This window comes from Rhinopithecus bieti, unplaced genomic scaffold (assembly GCF_001698545.2).
Source record: "Rhinopithecus bieti isolate Rb0 unplaced genomic scaffold, ASM169854v2 scaffold_4911, whole genome shotgun sequence".
Classification (NCBI taxonomy): Eukaryota; Metazoa; Chordata; class Mammalia; order Primates; family Cercopithecidae; genus Rhinopithecus; species Rhinopithecus bieti.
Window position 1 is genome coordinate 196,541 of NW_016804526.1, and position 22,557 is coordinate 219,097.

The 22,557-nt window shown below is 36.2% G+C and overlaps 1 protein-coding gene across 1 annotated transcript in view; it reads right to left on the reverse strand.

Annotated features, from left to right (window-relative positions):
- Nucleotides 1–2,889: 2,889 nt before the first annotated feature.
- The window catches only part of NIPBL (NIPBL cohesin loading factor), a 202,594-nt gene continuing 182,926 nt past the window's right edge, over nt 2,890–22,557 (reverse strand). Inside the window, 10 exon segments of the mRNA XM_017868906.1 lie at nt 2,890–3,604; nt 4,153–4,341; nt 7,104–7,278; nt 8,965–9,239; nt 10,792–10,938; nt 15,552–15,752; nt 16,233–16,340; nt 18,778–18,968; nt 19,410–19,583; nt 22,195–22,285. Coding sequence (XP_017724395.1) covers nt 3,239–3,604; nt 4,153–4,341; nt 7,104–7,278; nt 8,965–9,239; nt 10,792–10,938; nt 15,552–15,752; nt 16,233–16,340; nt 18,778–18,968; nt 19,410–19,583; nt 22,195–22,285 — 1,917 coding nt within the window. The 3' untranslated portion in view covers nt 2,890–3,238.

Sequence of the window (22,557 nt, forward strand, 5' to 3'; positions counted from 1 at the left end):
GGAGGGAGAACCACATACCTTCCTGGTCAATTTCTTTCTAAATAAAAATATGGTAAATTTAATTGCTGATCATGAAATCTGTATTGAACATCAGCTTGACTTACCTGTCTTCATGAGACAGACTATGGTCATCAAAAATCGCCTGTGTGCTTCAGTTACCTGAATAATTCAAATACTCAACGTATCAACAGAGTAAGCTATACATTTCGCTCTAAAAACTCAGCATTTCTTCCATTAGAGATTACTACATCTAGAAAATTCTAGCAATCACTGAATTTTCTGCCATGTGTATTTTGGTATGAATATATGTTGAAAACTAGCCATTCTTAATAAACAGTTTCAATAAGGCTAAAATTTCATATTAATGTACTTAAAAAGTGAAGAGATACTTGAAAATTTTATATCACATATAACCTATCTTTTCAGGTCAATATAACAAGATTAATCTATAGTAATTAATCAACACACTATAGAGTAAGACTGAACTTTCTAAATACTTAATAGAACTTTGTAAGTCCCCAATATACTTAAAGTTTGATTTTGTATATTTAACTGACAAAGCTTTAACTTATTTTAGTGTTAAGACCTAAAATTAATCTTGAAGAATCTTCAACTTTCTGAAAATTTTGGTTTGTATATTCAAGAGTTAAGGCCTATATCAACATTTTAATGATCCTATATCATAAAATTGATAGGAGCATAGAATATACAAAAAATTCCCAAACTGATTTCTAGAATTCCTGAATATTTTTTCTCTTTTTTTGAGACGGAGTTTCGCTCGTTGCCCAGGCTGGAGTGCAATGGCGTGATCTCGGCTCACCGCAACCTCTGCCTCCCGGGTTCAAGCGATTCTCCTGCCTCAGCCTCCCGAGTAGCTGGGATTACAGGTACGCGCCACCATGCCTGGCTAATTTTGTATTTTTAGTAGAGATGGGGTTTCTCCATGTTGGTCAGGCTGGTCTTGAACTCCTGACCTCAGGTGATCTGCCCTCCTCGGCCTCCCAAAGTGCTGGGATTACAGGTGTGAGCCACTGCGCCTTGCCTAAAATTCCTAAATTTCTAATGAATGGCAAACACAGAATTCCATCTATGGCCAACTGAGGCAACAGAAGACTTACTACTGTGTACCTACTTCCTAAAAATTACTCGAATTCCCAAGTATGTATACCACAAGGATCCTTTAGGAACTGGTTTACTTCAATAAGATCTCCCTTAATGTCTGATGCTCAGTTAGAGCAGTGAGACACAATTACTTCAATTCCAGATTTAAATCCCTATCATGACATTACTAAATTATCAAATCCTTCTAAGCCTGCTATCCTTATCTACAAAATGAGGATAAAATATATAACTAGAGTTTTTGTGAGAATTAAATGACAGCACGCATCGCTGTCAGGTAAATAGCATTCAAAACTGGCTTTTTACTCAAATTTATATTCTTAGTACTCTCTCTGGGCTGGATTTTATTCTTATATTTTCTCTAACCAGTATTTTACTCTTTTCGATATATTATTTTCTGAAGTGACCTCAAATCCTTTGTTGATATACATAAACTCCAAGAAGAACAAACCAACCAATCCAATCTAGTTTTGTTCCAGAGTTCACAGTATAAGGAAAAGAGAAACATGTCAGTAAGGAGAAGAAAATGAAGAGTGAGAGAACATTTCCGTGAAGAAAGTATTTGAAAGAATTCCACATAGGAAATAGATCCTGAAAAGTTATTTTCATAGTGGTTTAATAGGTGTCACAAAAAGGTATTTTGTGGCAATGTCATTCTTCCTCAAAAATTGAATACCTTCATTTATTTGCCAATTTCATAAAACAGCATTCTGGAGGTCAATTTTTTCAGTGATTTAAAAATGAGTAAAACATTTTTTAAAAGATTTAAACTTGAAACAGACCTCATTCCACTGTAAATTTTAGGCATTACTATTCCTGAGTGTCAACTATACACATCAAATGATTAAACACCTCCCTCCTGATTTAGTCAAGATATCTGCAGTAAGTAATGTGTAAATGACAACTGTTCCCAAAAGACTTAGAATAAAGCTTTTAGAATAGAAAATGAATAAACATCTCAACAAGTAAAATTACTCTTTTCAGCATTAAAAAATAATTTGTGAAAAATGTAGTGAGTGTAATTATGAAGTGGCATACTCATCTCAACTCTAGTTCTAAAATAACACGACATCATTTTAACTAAGAGAAATGCTGGTTTTCCAAATAGCAGGTTACCTTTTACCCGAGGTTTAAAGAATAAGTATCAGCATCATGACATCACTAGAAAGAAATTGAAGCATACAAGGAATAAACTATAGTTTCTTTTTATATCAAAATGTACTCTTGAAAATGTGTTTGGCACAGTGCTAAATCATATATAGTTAATACTAAATATTGCAGGATACAATAAAACCCTGGAGTTAATTGTTTACACCCTCTTATGGGAATGAAAATAATAGATACCAATTATTCAGAAGTCAGCCTATACAAACTGTATAAACAATATTTTATGTTTTGCTTTGAAAACCAGTGATATAATAAATTTTACATAAAAGACTGTAAAATAATATAAATGGATTTAAACAGATTTTTACAATAAGAAATTCAAATGGAAACAGACAAGTAACAAAGAGAAGTAAAAAAATTTATTGCAGTATTCGCTCCACCAGATTACCTGGGGATCCCTTTTCTTGTATTGTTTTCAGGGTGACCTAATACATCAAAATCTACATTTACAAAAACTCCTTCTGCAGATAGGTCATAGATACTGCATGCTTTTTTTTTTTCAACAGAATAAATTATATATCCAGGAGATTCTGCCATTTTACAGCCTGGAAAAAACAACGCTTCCCTGGAAACTGGGCTAAGCTAAAGAAAGCCATCCGCTGCTAGGTTAAACTCCAAGAACACTTTATTAAGAACATTAACAGACTAATTTCCAACATTCACTTGTTTATTTTTTTTAAACAGAAAGTTTTTTTTCCAAGATATAAACAATTTTTGTTAAACTATAATACAGTGGGAGTAAAAATGAACTGAGAATCTGTTTCTGCTGCACAACAGCGAAGGGAGCTCCCACAAAAATGTTTGCCCAACATTTCCTTCTTTTGTTCCTGCATCCCAGGTTCCACTTACTCTTCATAAAACTGATTTTTTTTTTTTTTCCAGAATGTTGGTATTTCAAGTTTTTCTGCCTTTTAAAAAAATTCCTGTAAATTTGGCTGCATGTACAAATTCATTAGCTGGAAGTCCCATCCTTGGCGGCATACAGGGATCGTAAAGTCTGAACAACTTTATTAGTCAGCTTATTAGCACTCGTTAGAGCAATTTTTTTGTAAATAATGTCTGACTCTTTAATAGTGTCTACCCAAGGCACCAGTTTGCGGCCATCACGGCGCTTAGCCTCAGTCCAGGAGCCACTGTAGGAGCCTGCCATCCACTGAACACTGAAGCCATTGCTGGTTTTCTGTACTACTCTTGCAATTTGTGGTCGATCTTTGTACTTTGGACAGCAAATAGCGATGACATCCATGACGTCAACACTTTCATTCATCTGTGCTGCCAACTCCGTAGAGTCTGAATTTCGTTTTGACCTTCTCAATGACTAAAACATTGGGAGGGGGGAAAAAAGACCAAGTGTTACACAAAAGAATTTTAGTGAAATTATTGTTTTTATTGCTTTTAATCCCTTGACGCCGGGAGTTGGGATTTCCCGGCACACTTCCATTGCCGGCAATGAGACGCACCGTGACCGCCAGCGCCAAGGGGTTAACATATACTTGTAAAACCATATAACTCTTAATTTGTACCCGTGTCTTTACTCTTATTGATATATAAAATTATATATACATATGAACCATAAAGCTACATAAAACTTAGCAACAATAAAAATAACACATTAATACAATTCAAAGAAAAATTAACCCTTTATGCTGGATAAATCTCATTTCTGTTTTTTTTATTGTCTTTTATGTTAAACTTTCTACAAAAGGATGTATAAACGGGTAAGTAGAGAATCTCTATCTACAAAATGTTTTCTCTTTTAAGTATTACATTACTTGGTTGTACATTTAATAGACTGACATATATAAGCACATAAAAATCATTTTACGTAATACGCTGCGAAATACGTTGACTCCTCCTCCGCCTCACCCCTGAAGTGCCTCCTCCTCTATCCTCCCCATCACTTTCATCATCTTCTGTCTCTGCTGCTGTATTATTTTTAGGGCTGCCTCCTCCAAGCAGCGAGGTAATTGCTTTGTTCCGAGCATTTGTGCTAGCTGACACCTCCCCTTCTTCTTCTTCTTCATCAGGGTCCAGATGTTCCATAAGAAGTTTGAACTATAAAAAATAGATATTATTTCAGAATTTTAAGTAAATATTTCAAGCAAGACTGTTAAATTCCTAAATGTTTTCTATGGCAGTAGTTTGGTGTGTGTGAAACAGACGTTAGCCATCATCTAAGTTAGGGGTTGGTAAACATTTTCTGTAAACAGCCAGGTGGTAAATATTTTTCATTTTGAAGGCCATATAGTCTGTTTAAACTACACAACTCTGCCACTGTAGTATGAAAGCAGTTACAGACAAATAAATGAGTGGGCATGAATGTTTTCAGTAAAACTTTATTTGCAAAAATAGGCAATGGGTTAGATACAAAAACAGCCAGAGTTTTCAGACCCTTGGTCCAAGTCATCAAGCAACCAGGTGACAATTACTGACAGACATTTTCTAGTTATCTCCCCTCTTTGCTCTCTGCTAAGAGGATACAAGAGAAAGCAGAGAATGTTGAAAAATTTTAAATGAGAACTAAAATATTTTTAAATTTTAGTGTATGTAAGGTTTGCAAAGTCAATTAATATGAAAGCCACTGTGTAGATTATATTCTTAGCTCAAAATTCTTATTTCTATGTTCAGCTACTTGCTTTAAAGTAGATTTTATAATTTTTTTTAAGAAAAATAGAAATGGAGTTTTGCCATGTTGGCCAAACTGGTGTCAAACCTCTGGCCTCGAGTGATCTGCCCACCTCAGCCTCCCAAAGTGCTCGGGAGCCACTGCATCTGAACTAAGTAGATTAAAATATAAAACTTTATTTTATTTTTTAGGACAGTCCTCTAATTTAAAAAACATTTTAAACAACTTTTTATATTGTCCTAAAATAGAAATAACATAAAATTTGCCAGCTTAACCTATTTTTTTCCCTTTTTAAATTGAGACAGGGTCTCACTCTGTCATTCAGGCTGAAGTGCAGTGGCGTGATCATGGCTCACTATAGCCTACACCTCCCAGGCTGAGGTGGTCCTCCCACCTCAGCCTCCCCAGTAGTTGACACTACAGGTGTGCACCACCATGTCTGGCTAATGTTTGTATTTTTTGTAGAAACAGGGTCTCGCCCTGTTGCTCAGGCTGGCTTGGACTTCTTGGACTCAAGCAAACCTCCGACAATAGGCCTCCCAAAGTGCTAAGATTACAGGTGTAAGCCAGCATGCCCAGCCTACCAGTTTAACCATTTTAAATGTATAATTCATTGGCATGTTGTACAACTATCACTGCTATCCATTTCCAGAGCTGTTTCTTTCTTTGTTTTTTTAAATCACTGGACACCACAGCTCTGTCTTCATTAAACAATAACTCCCCGTTCTTTCCTTCCCTGGTCCTTGGTAACCTCTAGTCTATTCTCTGTCTTTATTTTAAAAGCACATTTTATATACATACATTTGCATACTTGTTAAGTGAGAATGTATGCAAATGTATATTGGCATTACTCATGTAAGAACATATGAAAAAGTAATAATATTGGTTGTCAGAAAAGAAAGGAATAGAATGGCCAAACAGGGTAAGAGGATGACTGCTTGCAGTTTTACCTTTTATGACATATAAGTCATGTATTTTTCTGATTTAAAAACATAGCCCTCTGTATCCCCGGATTCCGCACCTGCGGATTCAACCCAGAGTGGATCAAAAACTATTTGGAAAATGCCACAACAAAAATAACAGCACTGGCTGGGTGTGGTGGCTCATGCCTGTAATCTCACTACTTTGGGAAGCCGGCGAATCACCTGAGGTCAGGAGTTTGAGACCAGCCTGGCCAACATGGCGAAACCCTATCTCTACTAAAAACACAAAAATTAGCCAGGTGTGGTGGTGCATGTCTGTAATCCCAGCTACTTGGGAGGCTGAGGCAGGAGACTCGCTTGAACCTGGGAGGCGGAGGTTATGGTGAGCCGAGATCGCGCCATTGCACTCCAGCCTGGGCAACAAGAATGAAACTCTGTCTCAAAACAAAACAAAACAAAACAAAAGAAACAGCATTACAATAAAAAATAATACAACTTAAAAAAAATGTGGTATAACAACTATGTACATAGCATTTACATTGTATTAGGTATTATAAGTAATCTAGAGATGATTTAAAGTATATGGGAGGATGTACGTATATGCAAATACTATACTTTTTAAATTAATTTTTTTGAGACAGGGTTTCACTCCCGTCTGGTATGGTGCAATCTCAGATCACTACAACCACTGCCTCTCAGGCTCAAGTGCTTCTCTTGCCTCAGCCTCCTGAGTAGCTGGGACTACAGGTGCACACCACTGCTCCCAGCTAATTTTTTGTATTTTTTTGTAGATATGGGGATTTGCCATGTTGCCCAGGCTGGTCTCAAACTCTGACCTGCTGTGGCCTCCCAAAGTGTTGGAATGACAGGTGTGAGCCACCTCACGCAGCCTACTATGCCACTTTTTATCAGGCCCTTGAATATCGCAGGATTTGGGTATCCATGGGGGAACTGGAACCAATTTCCTGTGGAAACCAGGCGACGACTACAAAACACACACACGGGTTTTCCTATTATCTTTCATTTTCACTAAAACAAAACTATTCGTGGGCTGCTGTTTCCTAAGAAAAAATAATTAGAATGCCATGGGTGCAACGGGAAAGACAAGCTTAAAATAACTCATTAAAACCACATAGAGAAAAATTATCTCGATAGTTCACGAAGCTTATATTCAATGTAAAGGAGATAGTTATCTCCCCACCAACCCCCCACGTTTACTTGTCAAAAAAGCCCTTATGAGAAGTAAAAACTTTTGGTTTACTACTCACATCTAGATACTGTTTTACTATACTCCTCTTCACCTCTTCTGTGATTTTGGAATTAGCCATGTCACTCCGCAGGAAGTCCAGTGTTTGTTTTGGATGAAAATGAACTCCTGTTTTTCGGTTTATCGCTTTATCATATACTTTTGCAGATTCAGATGGAGAGTACTTCTGAATTTTACTGTTTTGGGAAAAGAAAACCAAAAACTTTAAAACTATGGAAGCAACATACTTGGAGAAATCCAATTATAGGTAGGAAGCATCATATTAATGAAATTAATTTCTCATGTCTATTTTTAATACTATTGTGATCCTAGGACAGTTTCAATACAATTACTTAATATCACCTAACTGGTTTACCTCTACTAGTTGCTCCCCCACCCCCAACCTATCCATTCTCTATACAGTGGCCAGAATGTTTATAAACCTGTTTCAGGTTATTAGCAACTCTGCTTAAAAATCTTTCCAACTCCTTAGCATTGCTTAATTAACTTTACAAAGTTTTAAACTATTTTGCATGTTGCCAACATTTAACATCAAGATATTCCTTATAAGGCCAGGAGCACTGGCTCATGCCTATAATCTCAGAGTTTGGGAGGCCAGTGTGGGAGGATCACTTTGAGGCCAGGAGTTCAAGACTACCATGGGCAACACAACTAGACATCATCTCTACAAGTAAATAGTATAAAAAATTAGCTGGGTGTGGTGGCATGCGTCTGTACTCCCAGCTACTCAGGTGGCTGAAGTAGGAGGACTACTTGAGCCAGGAGTTCATGATTGCATAACTGCATTCCAGCCTGGGCATCATAGCGAGACCCTGTTTCAAACAAATACAGAGATACTCCTCTTAAAAATCTGGATTTCTGGTGTCTCCTGAAAAAGTGGGAGCTCTGGCCACATTATGCCCACCCTCTCCTTTGGTAACAAGCTTATGGAAACTTGAGACAGGTCCACTTAAATGACATCTCTTTCATCATGAAACACACTCTTTCCAGTTGGCCACTGACCAGGTGGCCTATTAACATTTGACTTTGTGATTCCTAATCTTGGATTTCAATGAATGTAAAAAATGACCAAAATTCCATGGGTATAGGCAGAAAGAGATATCTTTAATGACTAATGGTGGGTAAAACTACAGGGTATTTATAATAACTGTACCTTACTTTATATATAACTCTCTTACTTTATAGAGTACTTTAAAGACTATTTGAGTTCTATTGGAGCTCAGTTTAGTTGGTTTACATCTATTACTTCAGAGTTCTTTAAAAACTTAAACTTGTAATCTATTTTAAGGTCAGCCTGATTCTTTTAAGGAAATCAACAAAATAAGCCCTTCAATTTGTAATGCATTATCACCAAGTATAGGAATATGTTTTTTTACCCTTTAATAAAATAATAAATTATGGCATATTACACAACAGAATACTATACAGCAACAGAAGAGAATAAACTCCTTTATAAAAAGGAACATTTCTAACATTAAACATGCAAACAAAACTGGATTTCATATTTATTATTATTTTTTTAGACGGAGTCTCACTCTGTTGCCCAGGCTGGACTGCAGTGGCATAATCTCAGCTCACTGCAATCTCCGCCTCCCGGGTTTAAGCGATTCTCCTGCCTCAGCCTCCCGAGTAGCTGGGATCACAGGTGTGCACCACCACGCTCACTTAATTTTTCCATTTTTAATAGAGATGGGGGTTTCACCATGTTGGTCAGGCTGGTCTCGAACTCCTGACCTCAGGGGATCTGCCCACCTCGGCCTCCCAAAATGCTGGGATTACAGGCATGAGCCACTGCGCCTAGCCCAAATATTTATTATTTGAACAGAGTGAAGTTTTTTCTCTCACTGCTTATGTAACCTTACCTATCAGAAAATCCACAAAGATTCTTCAAATGTTGTTTTAACATTAGAAGCAATAAAATACCCTGGGACACATTTGCAAATTCAATTAAAGGAGCTGAATTTTCTGGCAAACATTTCATCACTGAATTTATATCATCTTCTGAATCTGAATCTGAATCTGAATCTACACGTTTCCGTGACTTCCGAGGCCTGGAAACTTCTTCTTCACTGTCGCTTGACTCATTTTCCTTACTAGGTGATGATTTTCTCTCTTTCCTTTTGTCCTTTACCATAGACTGAAAGAAAAAATTGTTTGATAAACAATAAAAACACAATGCCACTAGTAGATATAAGTATTCTCCATTCAACAGCTTGAAAAAGCTTCCTTAAATGAGTATTTTATAAACCTCTTGACTTTATATCAACAACTGGTATGTAACGTTAGGGGATAGTTTCTAAAACTAAATAAAATTATATACAATATCCACCCCCCTCCCCCACAACCACTCCTTCAAAAAAATTCTTCTGAAATATCATTCAAAGGGAAACAATTTTCTTCTAAGGACAGTAATAAAAGATAGTTATAAAAGTATCAATTTGGTGCATAGGTAAGCCATTATAGAGGAAAAGCAGTAATTATAATTTAACTGAGGAGAATAATCCTGGACATCCCGAGCTTCTATCAAACTCTTCTTTTCTAGAACATTTCAGCAAGATAATAAGCAATTTTCTCTGAAGACTTAAATCCTGTTTCTTTGTACTTTATGAAAATGTTAGTTCTTAGAAACAAAGTCAACTGGATTTAAGCAGGTTGTGTGGTGTACACACGTGGGGGGCACATTATAATAACATTTATTCAAAACTGGAAGAAACATTTACAAAGACAGCCATACCAGTAAGTAGGTAAAATAAGAGAGCATGAGGGCTAAAGCTCCTGGGAAATTATTAACTTCTCAAACTTAAATGTGCACATTAACATCTGTGGATTTTGTTGAAGATGCAGATTCTGTTTCAGCAAATCTGGGTGGGGCCTGAGGTTCTAGAGCTTTAATAAGCTCTCAGGTGAAACCACTGCTGCTGGTGTGTGGTCCACACTTCAAGTAGTAAGGGTTTAGACACCTTTGTAATTCCAGCCCTTGGGAGGCATCTAAAATACTCTGTCTGATTTACTAGTCTGACAAGGCTGAGTTTTGAGCAATACAATTTTATCAAATGAGATCTACTTGGATCATTAGATACATGAGAATATTTAGTTTGTAAAGAATTTACTGAGTGCTTACTATGTGCCTAGTGCTACACCAGGTACTTTTATAATTAAATAAATGACATTCCTCCTAAAAGTCATGACAGAAATGATGGAAGGTTCAACAAGAAATTTAGTAAAGATTTTGGGCACACATATGCCAACTCTATTACAGTGCTGTAGTTGAGCGATAAGAAAGTCAATGGTGTCATAAATTTTTGGTATAAGTGTAAATAAGCTATATATTTTCATGTGTAATGTGATTACAGCATTACAAGATTTACAGAATAATGTTTTAAAATGGGGCTTAAATGAATGTATGAATGGACATAAAACACTTAAGGTCAGTGCTTAAAGTGAGAGAAATAAATGCGATGGCTTATCAACAGAACAATCCATATATGTATTTTTAGATGTTTCTAAATAGAAGTAAAGTGGCAACGTACATCCTCTCCCAAGTCAAGTACTGCCCAGATTTCACTAAGTTCACTAAGAAAGATTTTATATACTCGTGAAGAGAATAAAAAGAATGAGAAACAAAACAGTGAAAACAGCATGCCTGCACTTTGACAGATGGATTAAGAATAGTAATGTGTGTAACTTACCTCCTTGAATGACTGCAGTAGGTTACTACCAGAAACTGAGAGTGTAATGTCTATATGATGCATTATAAACAACGGCTCTTCCTGTGTCTGGTATGGAAAACAGGCTAGATTGTCTGCTATATACAAGAGCATAGTCACGTCTGTTTTCTGTAAATTTTAAGAAAAAGTACATATGTTTAGCGGATAATCTAGAAACCCATCCAAAAAAGTTTTTTTAGAAAAAATACAGGGCACTTTCACCTCACTTAATGTTAGAGACAGAGATAAGCAGACACACACATGGGGAGAGTGGGCAGAGACACAGAGAGACAGAGAGACAGCAGGAGGGAGAGAAATATAGAGGGGGAAAAAGGGAGAGGGAGAGAGGTGTAAGAAAAGGGAGAAGGGGAACATAAATGGAATTTTATAAAATAATCTTAGGCCCATTTTTTATTTTATAATGACTTACACTATGCTATCTCAAGAGAAGAGGTGAAATTTTTTATTGTATCCATGTGAAATTCCTTGAGGTTTTCTTACAGAGTATATGGAATCTTTATGATAAATCCATACCATATCAGAAAGTATACATGAAAGTTCTAATTATATCATTGTGCTACTAAAAGTTTAACCTATATGGAGATCAGTTACACACAGTTACTATTCTGCCCTCAAAATAACTACTAATTATAGTACTAATACATAGGTTAAAAGAAAAAACCCAAATCCACGTACTCATAAACATTTATCAGTTTCCTGTGTATATATAATTCAGAATGTCAGAGTTGTTTTGACAATGCTATCAGTTTTACACTATAAATACTCTGAGGCAGGCAAAATTTAAGAGGATTATTGCTGTTTGCTTGCTTTAAAAAGAAGTAATAGAGAATTCAAGCATTTCATGATCATAAACAGAAGGGCATATTAATATTCAAATTTCTTTTAAATATTTATAGCTCAAGGAAAAAAAAAGCTCACAACTACAAAACACTTCCTCCTACCATCTACCCTCCCCTGCCATGGAAACAACATAAAACCCAACAGCAGCAGCAGCAACAAGATCCCATAGCACAGATGGAATAATCTTGCTATTAATATTCGTAAGAGTATCACTCTCTATTTTTACTTTACGGTATGTATCCACACCCATGTTACAGACGAAAAAATGTAGACATAAAACCCTACCTCATCTATCAGTTTAACACTATAATTTATATATATATACTTTCAAAACTCATATATATTTTATTTTTATATATTTATATTTATATAAATATTTTCTTCGACATCCATAAAAGCCCTGTATTTCTCTTTCCTTTCAAAGTTCTTCAAAGAATAGTTTAGACTGCTCCTCCCATGTCTTCTCCACTATTTTTTTTCAAAGGAGACATGATATTGGTCACTGCCATCTTGAACTTCTGGGCTCAAGCAATCGCTTTGCCTAGGTCTCTCGAGTAACTAGGTAGCTAGGAGTATAGGTGCATGCCACCAGGCCTGGCTAAGTTTTTATTTTTTAATTTTTGTAGAGACAGGGTCTCACTATGTTGCCCAGGCTGGTATGGAACTCCTGGGCTCAAGCAATCATCTGGCTTGGGTGCTGGGATTACAAGCATGAGTCATCTCACCTGGCCCTCCCTCTTCAATTACAATCTGCTTTTGTCCCTCACTGCTTGACTGTTTTTGTCCATGAAGTTCACCAATCTACTCTATTTTTCACTTCTACTCTCCTTGCCTTCACAGTAGCATCTGACTATCATCCACACTTTCCTTCACGAAATCTTCCTAAGTTTTCTCTTCCTAGCTCTTTGACTACTCCCTTTTTATGTACTACTCAAGCCAACTCCTTTGCATCTGACTTTGGCAACAATCCTATTCTTTCAGGTGCTCAAGATAAAAATACTCCAGTTGTCAACTTACTATTCTTTTCACACAGTCTCATTTAATTCTTTCCTCAAATTTCTTTTCTACTATCCATTCTTTTTTTTTTTTTAAATTGAGATGGAGTCTCGTTCTGTTGCCCAGGCTGGAGTGCAGTGGTGTGATCTCAGGTCACTGCCACTCTCTGCCCCCCAGGTTCAAGTGATTCTCATGCCCTGGCTTCCAAGTAGCTGGGACTACAGGTGCATGCCATCACACTTGGCTAATTTTTTTTGTACTTTTAGTAGTGACGGGGTTTTGCCATGTTGGCCAGGCTGTTTTCAAACTCCTGACCTCAGGTGATCCGCCCGCCTTGGCCTCCCAAAATGTTGGGATTACAGGCGTGAGCCACCGTACCCGACCTCTACTATCCATTCTTTTTCTCCCCTACTGTTGTCATAATAGGCTAATTTCTTATTACCTCCAGTGTGACCACAATGCTAAAAAAATTCATCTTCCTAAACTGCTCCTTGGCAGTTGTCCTCATTATTTTATTTGCACACTTCCAGTTTTTTTTTTTTTTGCCATCTACAGGATCCTCTATATACTATTCCTCATTATGACCTTTCTGCCCCAAATAACAAACTATTCATTATTTACCACACATTCTTATCTTTTACATTTTTGGCCCCGACTGGAACATCTTCCTTCCCCGGTTTATATAGCAGATCCCTCTCATTCTATCTCTCTGGGCCTTCAGGCATTTGTTCTTTCTCTGACATTCTTTGTTGGAGGCAGTTAGAAGAAAGCATTGCATTGTGAGAGCTGGGTTTCCAGTTTAGCATTTCAAATGCCGAGATGACAGAACATCTAGTCAATGACATAAAGCAGGCAGTGACACCACATAGGAATGTTCTTTTGGAGAGAAACAAGGACTGGAACAATATTATCAATACAAACCATCAGGGCACTCAGGATATACTAACCATAATCACTATGAATTTTGTGTCCTATCCCCACAACTGGAGGGAAAATCCTTTCAGGGCAAAAGCACTACGTTATGTCATCTGGCACTCCTAGTATAGTGTCCTATACACAATGCAAACTTAATACTGATAATGATATGATAATGTTGATGATAAATTTCACATAGTACTTAAAAAGAAGAGGTCTAGTAAGATATCTACACTATGGTAATTATAATTTTGCTTTATTGCAAAAATCTGCTGTCAGGCTAACAAGTAATTAAAGTATTTCTTTTGTTCTTTTCTTTTGCTTTTTTTTGTTTTTTTTTTTTTGAGACGGAGTCTCGCTCTGTCGGCCAGGCTGGAATGCAGAGAGGTGTGATCTTGGCTCACTGCAACCTCTGCCTCTCAGGTTCAAGCAATTCTTCTGCCTCAGCCTCCTGAGTAGCTGGGATTATAGGCGCGTGCCATCACGCCCAGTTGATTTTCATATTTTTAGTAGAGACAGGGTTTCACCATGTTGGTCAGGCTGGTCTCGAACTCCTGACCTTGTCATCCACCTGCCTTGGCCTCCCAAAGTGCTGGGATTACAGGCGTGAGTCACTATGCCTGGCCTCTTTTGTTCTTTTAAAAGTTGCTATACACATGGACTCGTGCGCTCTGTGTGGGCAGAAACCATATCTGTCTTTACTATTTTATGCTCGTTAAACTTCTTAGCACAATGGCTGGTACACAGCAGACACTGAATAAATATTGTGTAAAATAAATAAATTAAAAGGTAAACTTAAAAGAATATTCAGTTTTCTTGGCCTATGGTCCTGGCCAATGCAACTAGTGCAACAGCCAGAAGTGTCAAAATTGTAATTGTGGTAATCCCCCCTTATTGTTGTTTTGCTTTCCATAGTTTCAGTTACCCTTGGTCAATCATAGTCCAAAAATAGGTGAGTAAACTACAACAAGGTATTCTGAGAGAGAGAGAAAAGCAAGATCCCATTCACATAACTTTTATTACAGTATACTGTTATAATTGCTCTATTTTTATTATCATTGTTAATCTCTTACTGTGACTAATTTAGAAATTAAAACTTTAACATATGTTTGTATGTACTGGAAAAACTAGTAGTGTCATGTGCCACATAACCATGTTTCAGTCAATGACAAACCATATATATAATGATGGTCCCATAAGATTACCCTATCATATTTTTACTGTACCTTTTCTATGTTTAGATATGTTTATACACACGAATACTTACGATTGTGTTAGTTATCTACAGTATTCAGTAAAGTAACATGCTGTACAGTGTAGCCTAGGAACAATATAGCTTAGGTAGGCTACAACATCTAGGTTTGTGTAAGTAAGATGTTCACCCCACAAAGAAATTGCCTAACTAGGCATTTCTCCAAATGTATCCTTGTCATTAAGTGATGCATGACTGTATATATAAGATTTAGTACTATCCATGGTTTCATGCATCCACTGGGGGTCATGAAATGTATCTTTAAGGATAAGGGAAGACTACTATACATAAAAGTGGACTACTATACACAAAACTGACTTCCCTTCATTAAGGAAAGTCAAGTTGAACAATTAGGAATCTCAACAACCAAAAACCTGTAACAGTTATTCTCTAACAATATTTGAGGTAATCGATTCCCAACGTGATTAGTTTAGTGATGGTGCTTAAAGATATGCTTACAGAAACTGTTATCAAAGTTTATAGGATATTCAGTATGGAGGCAAAGTTATACATTATTCCTCATTACACTTATTCTTATACAAAATTTCCCCTTCAATTCTGACTGTGTACTTTGTAAATAACTTAGAAGATTAAGTAAACATTCAATGAAGTTACTATCATATACTAATAAAATGGTAATATTTTAAAATGGTGACTACTTTATCCATAAAATTTCTAGAGCATTTATTTTCTTAAAATAATAAGTTTTTGTGCTTACTGCTGTGTCATCAAAGAGGTTGAGTAAAGAAATAAGAAAGGCTCGTCTGTGTTGGCGGTTTCCACGGATCATGGAGTAAAGGTGTGAACACAAAGCGCTAGAGGACTCGTCTTGTCTGAAACCCCTTACAGGATCTTTTAGGCATGTGTTGATTGCCTGTTGTACCTGGTAAGACATCTTCATACCAGCCACTGCTTTCATCTGAAATCAGTACAAGTCTCATTTTTGTCAAGGAAATTAAAGACACAACTTAAAAATATACTTAGAGCATTACATTCTGAGGCTAGCTTCATTATTTGGTTTTCTTAATTAAAATAATACGAATCACGGAATGAAGTGCTAGAAGGAACATCAGAGATTATCTCTTACAATTCCCTCATTTCAAAGAAGAAAAAAAAATGAGGCCCAGGAGAGTCATTGCAGCCAAGTTCACACAGTAGGATATAAAATCCAGGTTTCCGGATTTTTAGTCTGGTGTGCTTGGTACTGTCACCTCTAGCCCAATCTTAACTTTAAACCAGAATAAACACCTTGGGAGACTAACTTAGTTGCATGTTTAGAAGATAGGTACTAAGTAAGACATTTTATCCCAATTATGAATGTGGGCAGGGTATTTATCAAAGACATGCTTTACTCAAGAAAAATGCTTCAATTTAGGTTATAAAATGTTAAAATACATACATGAATGAATCCAGCATATTTTTTGTCTATTTCCACAAGTTGCTGATCAGCCTTGTTCCGCATAGCAGGTTCTGGGTCTGTGCCCATAGCAATTAAATATGGCACACACTGGAAATTAAAAAAAATTATGAGATATCACGGTAGTAAAAACTCTCTATTTAGACATATGTCAAAACTTTCTGTATATCTGAGATATATGAATTTAACCTTATAGGCTTTCCTATAAAGGCTATATTTTAGTGTTCTTTTTAAAGTGACAAATCTTTGAGATTCAGCTTAAATCCAGAAAGCACTGGAGCACCAGCAAAAATACTGATGTGGTAAAATTTAAACAATTTCATTGTAAATTTAAGGTTCTTTAAACATAAAGCATTCCCACACTAAGAATATCTATTTAAGATTATGATATAGACTACAAATGTATAATCTAGTAGTTTTTAAAGCTTGATTAGATTTGCCTTGTAAAGACAATATAGGGCAAACAGTAATTCGCTTTCCATACTCAAAGCTAGGAAAATATAATTGTTTTTCAAAGTGATTTCAGATGTGGCTTTGAGGGTCAGATAGTTGGTAACAGTCATATTCACTGTACTTTTTGAGTCAAAAAATAGTACTACTATGTTAAGTGAGTCGATTCGAATCAAAAAGCAATGTGAAGGCCAGAAAAACAACAAACTTATAACTTTAAAATACAGACATGGCACTAAATGAAAGAAATGATCATGTTAAATCTTGAATCAGGAAAGAAAAAAGGCTGTAAGGTGGGTGCGGTGGCTCATGCCTGTAATCCCAGCACTTTGCGACGCTGAGGCAGGCAGATGACTTGAGCTCAGAAGTTTGAGACCAGCCTGGCCAACGTGGTAAAACCCCATCTCTACAAAAATGCAAAAATTAGCCAGGTGGTGGCACACACCTGTAGTCTCAGCTACTTGGGAGGCTGAGGTGGGAAGACTGCTTGAGTCCAGGAGGCAGAGACTGCAGTGAGCCAAGACTGCGTCACTGCACTCCAGCCAAAAAAAAAGAAAAAAAAGGAAAAAAGGGTATAGAGAACGCCCTTGGTTAACTAGCAGAATCTGCAAATGGACTATATATTAGATAATATTATACCAATGTTAAACTTCCTAAATTTAATGATTATATTATGGTTTTGTAGGAGAATGTCCTTGTTCTTAGAAAATATATGCTGAAGTGTTTAGTGGTAAATTATCATAATTATCTGAAACTTCCTACCAAATGATTCAGAAAAAAGCAGATGTATAAAAGGAAGAGAGATAAAGCAATTGTGGCAAAATGTCAACAAATGGTGAATATAGGTGAAGAGTATAAAGGAATTCATTGTATCACTTTTGTAATTTCTTTGTGTGAATTTTGTTTTTTTTTTTGGAGATAAGAGTCTCCCTCTGTTGGCCAGGCTGGAGTGCAATGGCACGGTCTTGGCTCACTGCAACCTCTGCTTCCTGGGTTCAAGAAATTTTCCTGCCTCAGCCTCCCATGTAGCTGGGACTATAGGCATGTGCAACCACACCTGGCTAATTTTTGTGTTTTTAGTAGAGACAGGGTTTTGCCATGTTGGCTATGCTGGTTTTGAACTCCTGACCCAAGTGATCCGCCCACCTCCGCCTCCCAAAGTGCTGGGATTACACGTGGGAGACACTGCACCTGACTCCTTTGTGTGAAATTTAAAAAAAAAGTTTAAAAAGCATATATAATAAAAAGCACCCAACAAAGAGCCCTCGGTAGTTCAAAAAGGTCACAGTCTCAATGTACTACTATTACATTATAATGTATGATTCTTTATGATAATAGCCTGGAGTCATGAAGAACAGGATAAACATTTGTTAACATGTTTTGTTTCAGGACATAGGGACGACCACAGTATGTTTAAATATATCATATTTTCAAAAGTTACATGAAAATACCCAAAATAAAATCTTGAAGGGTATAGACTCTGCTTATTTAATACATACACTTTTGTAGCCTATGGCGCTCTCTTGACCATCAGATGGTATATACTACTACATCAGCATTGGCTGCCAATCTTCAGTAATACTAATGTCTTTTATCACATCATTTTGTCCTCATATCAATGCTATGAGGTGTCAGGTAGTTGGTGCCATCCCCAACTTAAAGATGAAGGAATTGGGATTATATAATTTACTTTTCTGTGAACTAAGACTCATCCTGTTGAATAGATTATACTTTTAAACCCAGTGAACTCACTTCACATAGATTGTTGGATCTTAGGGACAAAAGTAAGTATGAATTAAAACAAATATATCATCCCTACTTAGAAAAATAATTTGAGTATATGTTCTGTCAATAGAAATTACAAGTTGGTTTATAATAGAGACAATATTATGAATATATGGGTATTTTGCAGTAATCATAACCCAAGAGATTATCTAAAACTTCTAGATTCTTAAGAGTTTAGTACAAAAGAGAGTAGGAGGAACAAAGAACTACTTATTCTCTATAATCACAATGTATCAAATGACAACTAATCTGGCTCTTTTAGTAAGTTGCTGCTGCCATAAAACATGCTTACCTGAACTGGATGAATAAGACCTTGATTTAGAGTCAATGCAATGACATTTAGGGCAAAGTGGCGTACACTTGACTGGGTGTGAAAAAATGCCTCAAGCACCTGTTTGAGATAAAGCTGCATGATGGAACTACTCATCCCTGAGGAAACATCACCCATTTCTTTTAAGTCTTCCTGTTTTGCAACTTTCTTCCCTACAAAAGAAAGCAAAGGATAAACACATATTAAGAGCACTTATACTAACTTTACTAAATATTTCAAAATTAGGCCATAAGCAAAATCACAAAACCTTATAGCTAGTGTTCTAGCTCAATGGTTCTTTGTGTGTGTGTGTGTGTGTGTGTGTGTGTGTGTGTGTCTGCATCTGTGTCACAGGCCCCTTTGAGAACCCAATGAGAACTATAATCTCTCTCCTCCCTCAAAATGTTAATGTTTACACACATACACAATTTTAAAACTATTTTAGAGAATTTAAGAATATGCTAAAGCCTAGTTATAGACCTCAGCATAAGGACTGCTATTTAACTGAGTTTCTTCGTCTAATAAATCAGGAAATTTAGATATTTAGATCAAAGGAGATAAAGCCATTATAACATAACCATAGCTATGAAATTTAAAAATATATTTTCACTTACAGTCTCTATCTGCCTGCTGCATACGTGTATCTTCTTCTTGTAGGTAGGTCTGAAGGTTTTTTAACACTTGTATTTTTAAATTGACTGAGGAGTTCTTATCAGATAAAATATTATTATATAGATTCTTTACTTCTTGCTCGAACATTAGACTTGGATGCTGAATAAAGGCAAATCCTATGGGAGAGGGGAAAATCTCATCATATATTCATATTAAAATTAAATAAAATTTAATAAATATGTTAATAAATTATATAAATGGCTCCTTATTTCAAAAAGTTAAAACTTAAAATGACTGGAAGAATATGCTGGTGGCCTTACCTAGAGAAGCATTAGAGCAGGTACTTCTTTCCCCATGAATTAAAAACAAGAAATTGCATTTCAAAGGAGAATTTCACACAAGAGGAAACCTTGAGGAGGGAGCAGGGCCTAGTGGCTAGGGGAGTGGATTAGGAGTCAGGAGTCTTGGGTTCTATTCCTGGCTCCACCACTGACTTGTAGTGTGACCTTGGGTGAGTCACATAATCTCTCTGTGCCTCAATTCTCCATCTGTAAAATGGGGATAATAATATTTACCACCCACCTACCTCACAGGGATGTTTTCAGGATTTAAGAAGTAATGTCTGCAAACATTTTTCAGATCCCCAGTAGAAGGTACTACATTGACATTATTTTTTAAAAAAAATTAAAATATATTCATTTGATGAAACAATATAATAAACCAGAGCGAAAAATATCTTCCACTTCTTTCTCATATGGCATTATAATAAGGCTACAATGCTGAATCCTATAACCACGGGGTAATATAATAAGAAGCAATATATCATCCATGTTTATAATGTTTATTTGAGGAAAAAATGAAGATCTCTCATGACAGCAAGTATTATTGATAACAAACACAAACTAAACTCAAAGCATAGAGTGATCAGATAACTAGCCCAAGGTCACTCAGGATAACTATGGCCCAGGCAAGACGTCTTTTATTAACTGGTCTAGAGGCAATATTTTCTGAATAGCGCTGCTTAAGTTAAAACTTCATCTTTTCGTACTCTGAAATACTTGTAACACTATTAGTTTTGCCACTCCATATAAATTAAGTCCAGACTGAATATTTAAAGGTACACACTGGCTTGAAGTTAATATTGTACCAATTTAACTCCTTAGTAAATGATGTCTGAATTTTTACTCTATGTGCTACAAGTAATTTTCAAAAAGGGATAGAGGAAGAATAAAATGATAAGGTTTCAATTTATTTACAGATATCATAAACATGATTTAATAGGTAACTTAGAATCTTTTCTTACTCATTTTTGTTCAAAAGACTAATATAAATAACTACTCATACATATTAAAGTATGAACCTTAATCATAATACCAAAATAAAATTTCCAAATAAGTTATTAATCTCATTGGGTAGCTTTACGTGTATAGTTGTTGCTCGGTATCCATGGGGGATTGGCTCCAGAACCTCCCAGGGATACCAAAATCCGTGGTTTCTCAAGTCTCTGATATAAAAAGGGGTAGCATTTCCATATAACCTATTCACATCCTCCCGTATACTTTAAATCATCTCTAGATTATTTATATCTAACACAATGTAAATGCTATGTAAATTGCTGTTGTACTGTTTAGAGAATAATGACAAAAAAATCTGTACATATTTAGTACAGGTGTAATTTTTTTTTCTCAGTATTTTTGATTCTTGGTTAAATCCACAGATGTGAAACCCATGGATATGGAAGGCCAACTGTATCCGTACAAAAAAAAAACAACAACAAAAACCAAAAACCTGGACAGACTGTTCTTGTATTTTTTTGAAGTGCATTCAATTCAGGTACTTTAATGCCATTCGCTTCCTATTTCCTCATATTCTTTTTTTTTTTTTTTTTTTTTTTTTTAAGACGGAGTCTCGCTCTGTCGCCAGGGCTGGAGTGCAGTGGCCGGATCTCAGCTCACTGCAAGCTCTGCCTCCCGGGTTTACGCCATTCTCCTGCCTCAGCCTCCCGAGTAACTGGGACTACAGGCGCCCGCCACCTCGCCCGGCTAGTTTTTTTTGTATTTTTTTTAGTAGAGACGGGGTTTCACCGTGTTAGCCAGGATGGTCTCGATCTCCTGACCTCGTGATCCGCCCGTCTCGGCCTCCCAAAGTGCTGGGATTACAGGCTTGAGCCACCGCGCCCGGCCTATTTCCTCATATTCTAATTCCTTCCTAGATATAAGCCACACGGACCTGCCTAACAATTGCAAAATATGTTTTTATTACATTCAGTGCTTCCTGGAAAAATAATATAAAACAGGTATATATCCAAATTGTTCCTTCTGGGTTGCTAACTATTTGCTTTTATATAAATAAGTCAGTGTAGACTGATCACTGTTTTAACTAGATGTGGCAGCTTCCTGTAGTGACAAAGCCTTGCAATGAAAAAGAACAATTACAAAAATGCAAAGAGTACAGAATTCTTCTACATTATTTTTCTTTATCAAAGGGCTTTAATGAATGTTCTTCAGATACCCTACGGAGGAGGGGTAGAAGAAAGTATTGTTATCTCTATTTTACTAATGAAGAAACTGATGAAAAGACAAATGGCTTGCTCAAGTTCACCCAGGAAGTCAATGGCCATAACAAGAAAGATCCAGTTGTTTTAATCCCCAGATCTACATTCTATACACCAAATCCTACTGCTAATAGAAACATATTAAAATAAATCAACAATTTGGATTCACAATATTTAAAAAGGTGCTCTATCCCTCTCAAATAGCTACAATTTATAAAGAAATTTAGACTTACCTAGACCAATGATAGCTTTTGTTTGTACTTCTTCATCTGAATGTTTTGTAAAATACATCAATAGTTCAAGTACTTTATCTTTTATGTTAACCTAAGGGGAGGAAAACACATTAAAGTATTCATGAAGAGTAACTTAGATTAATTTTCAACTATAAAGGAAAAAAATACCTAAAGACAATGAGAATTTCTGTATGTGAACTTTATTAAAAAAATAAGTAACCAATTCCATTTATTTTAGAACAGTGGCATTCAAAGTATCAGTGTGTGACAAAGAAGCTTGTTTCGGAATGTAAATCAGTGTGTTGTTCCCTTCATTGAAAAAAATTTTTAAAAAAAATTAGCTGTTGATGTCAACAGTGTGCC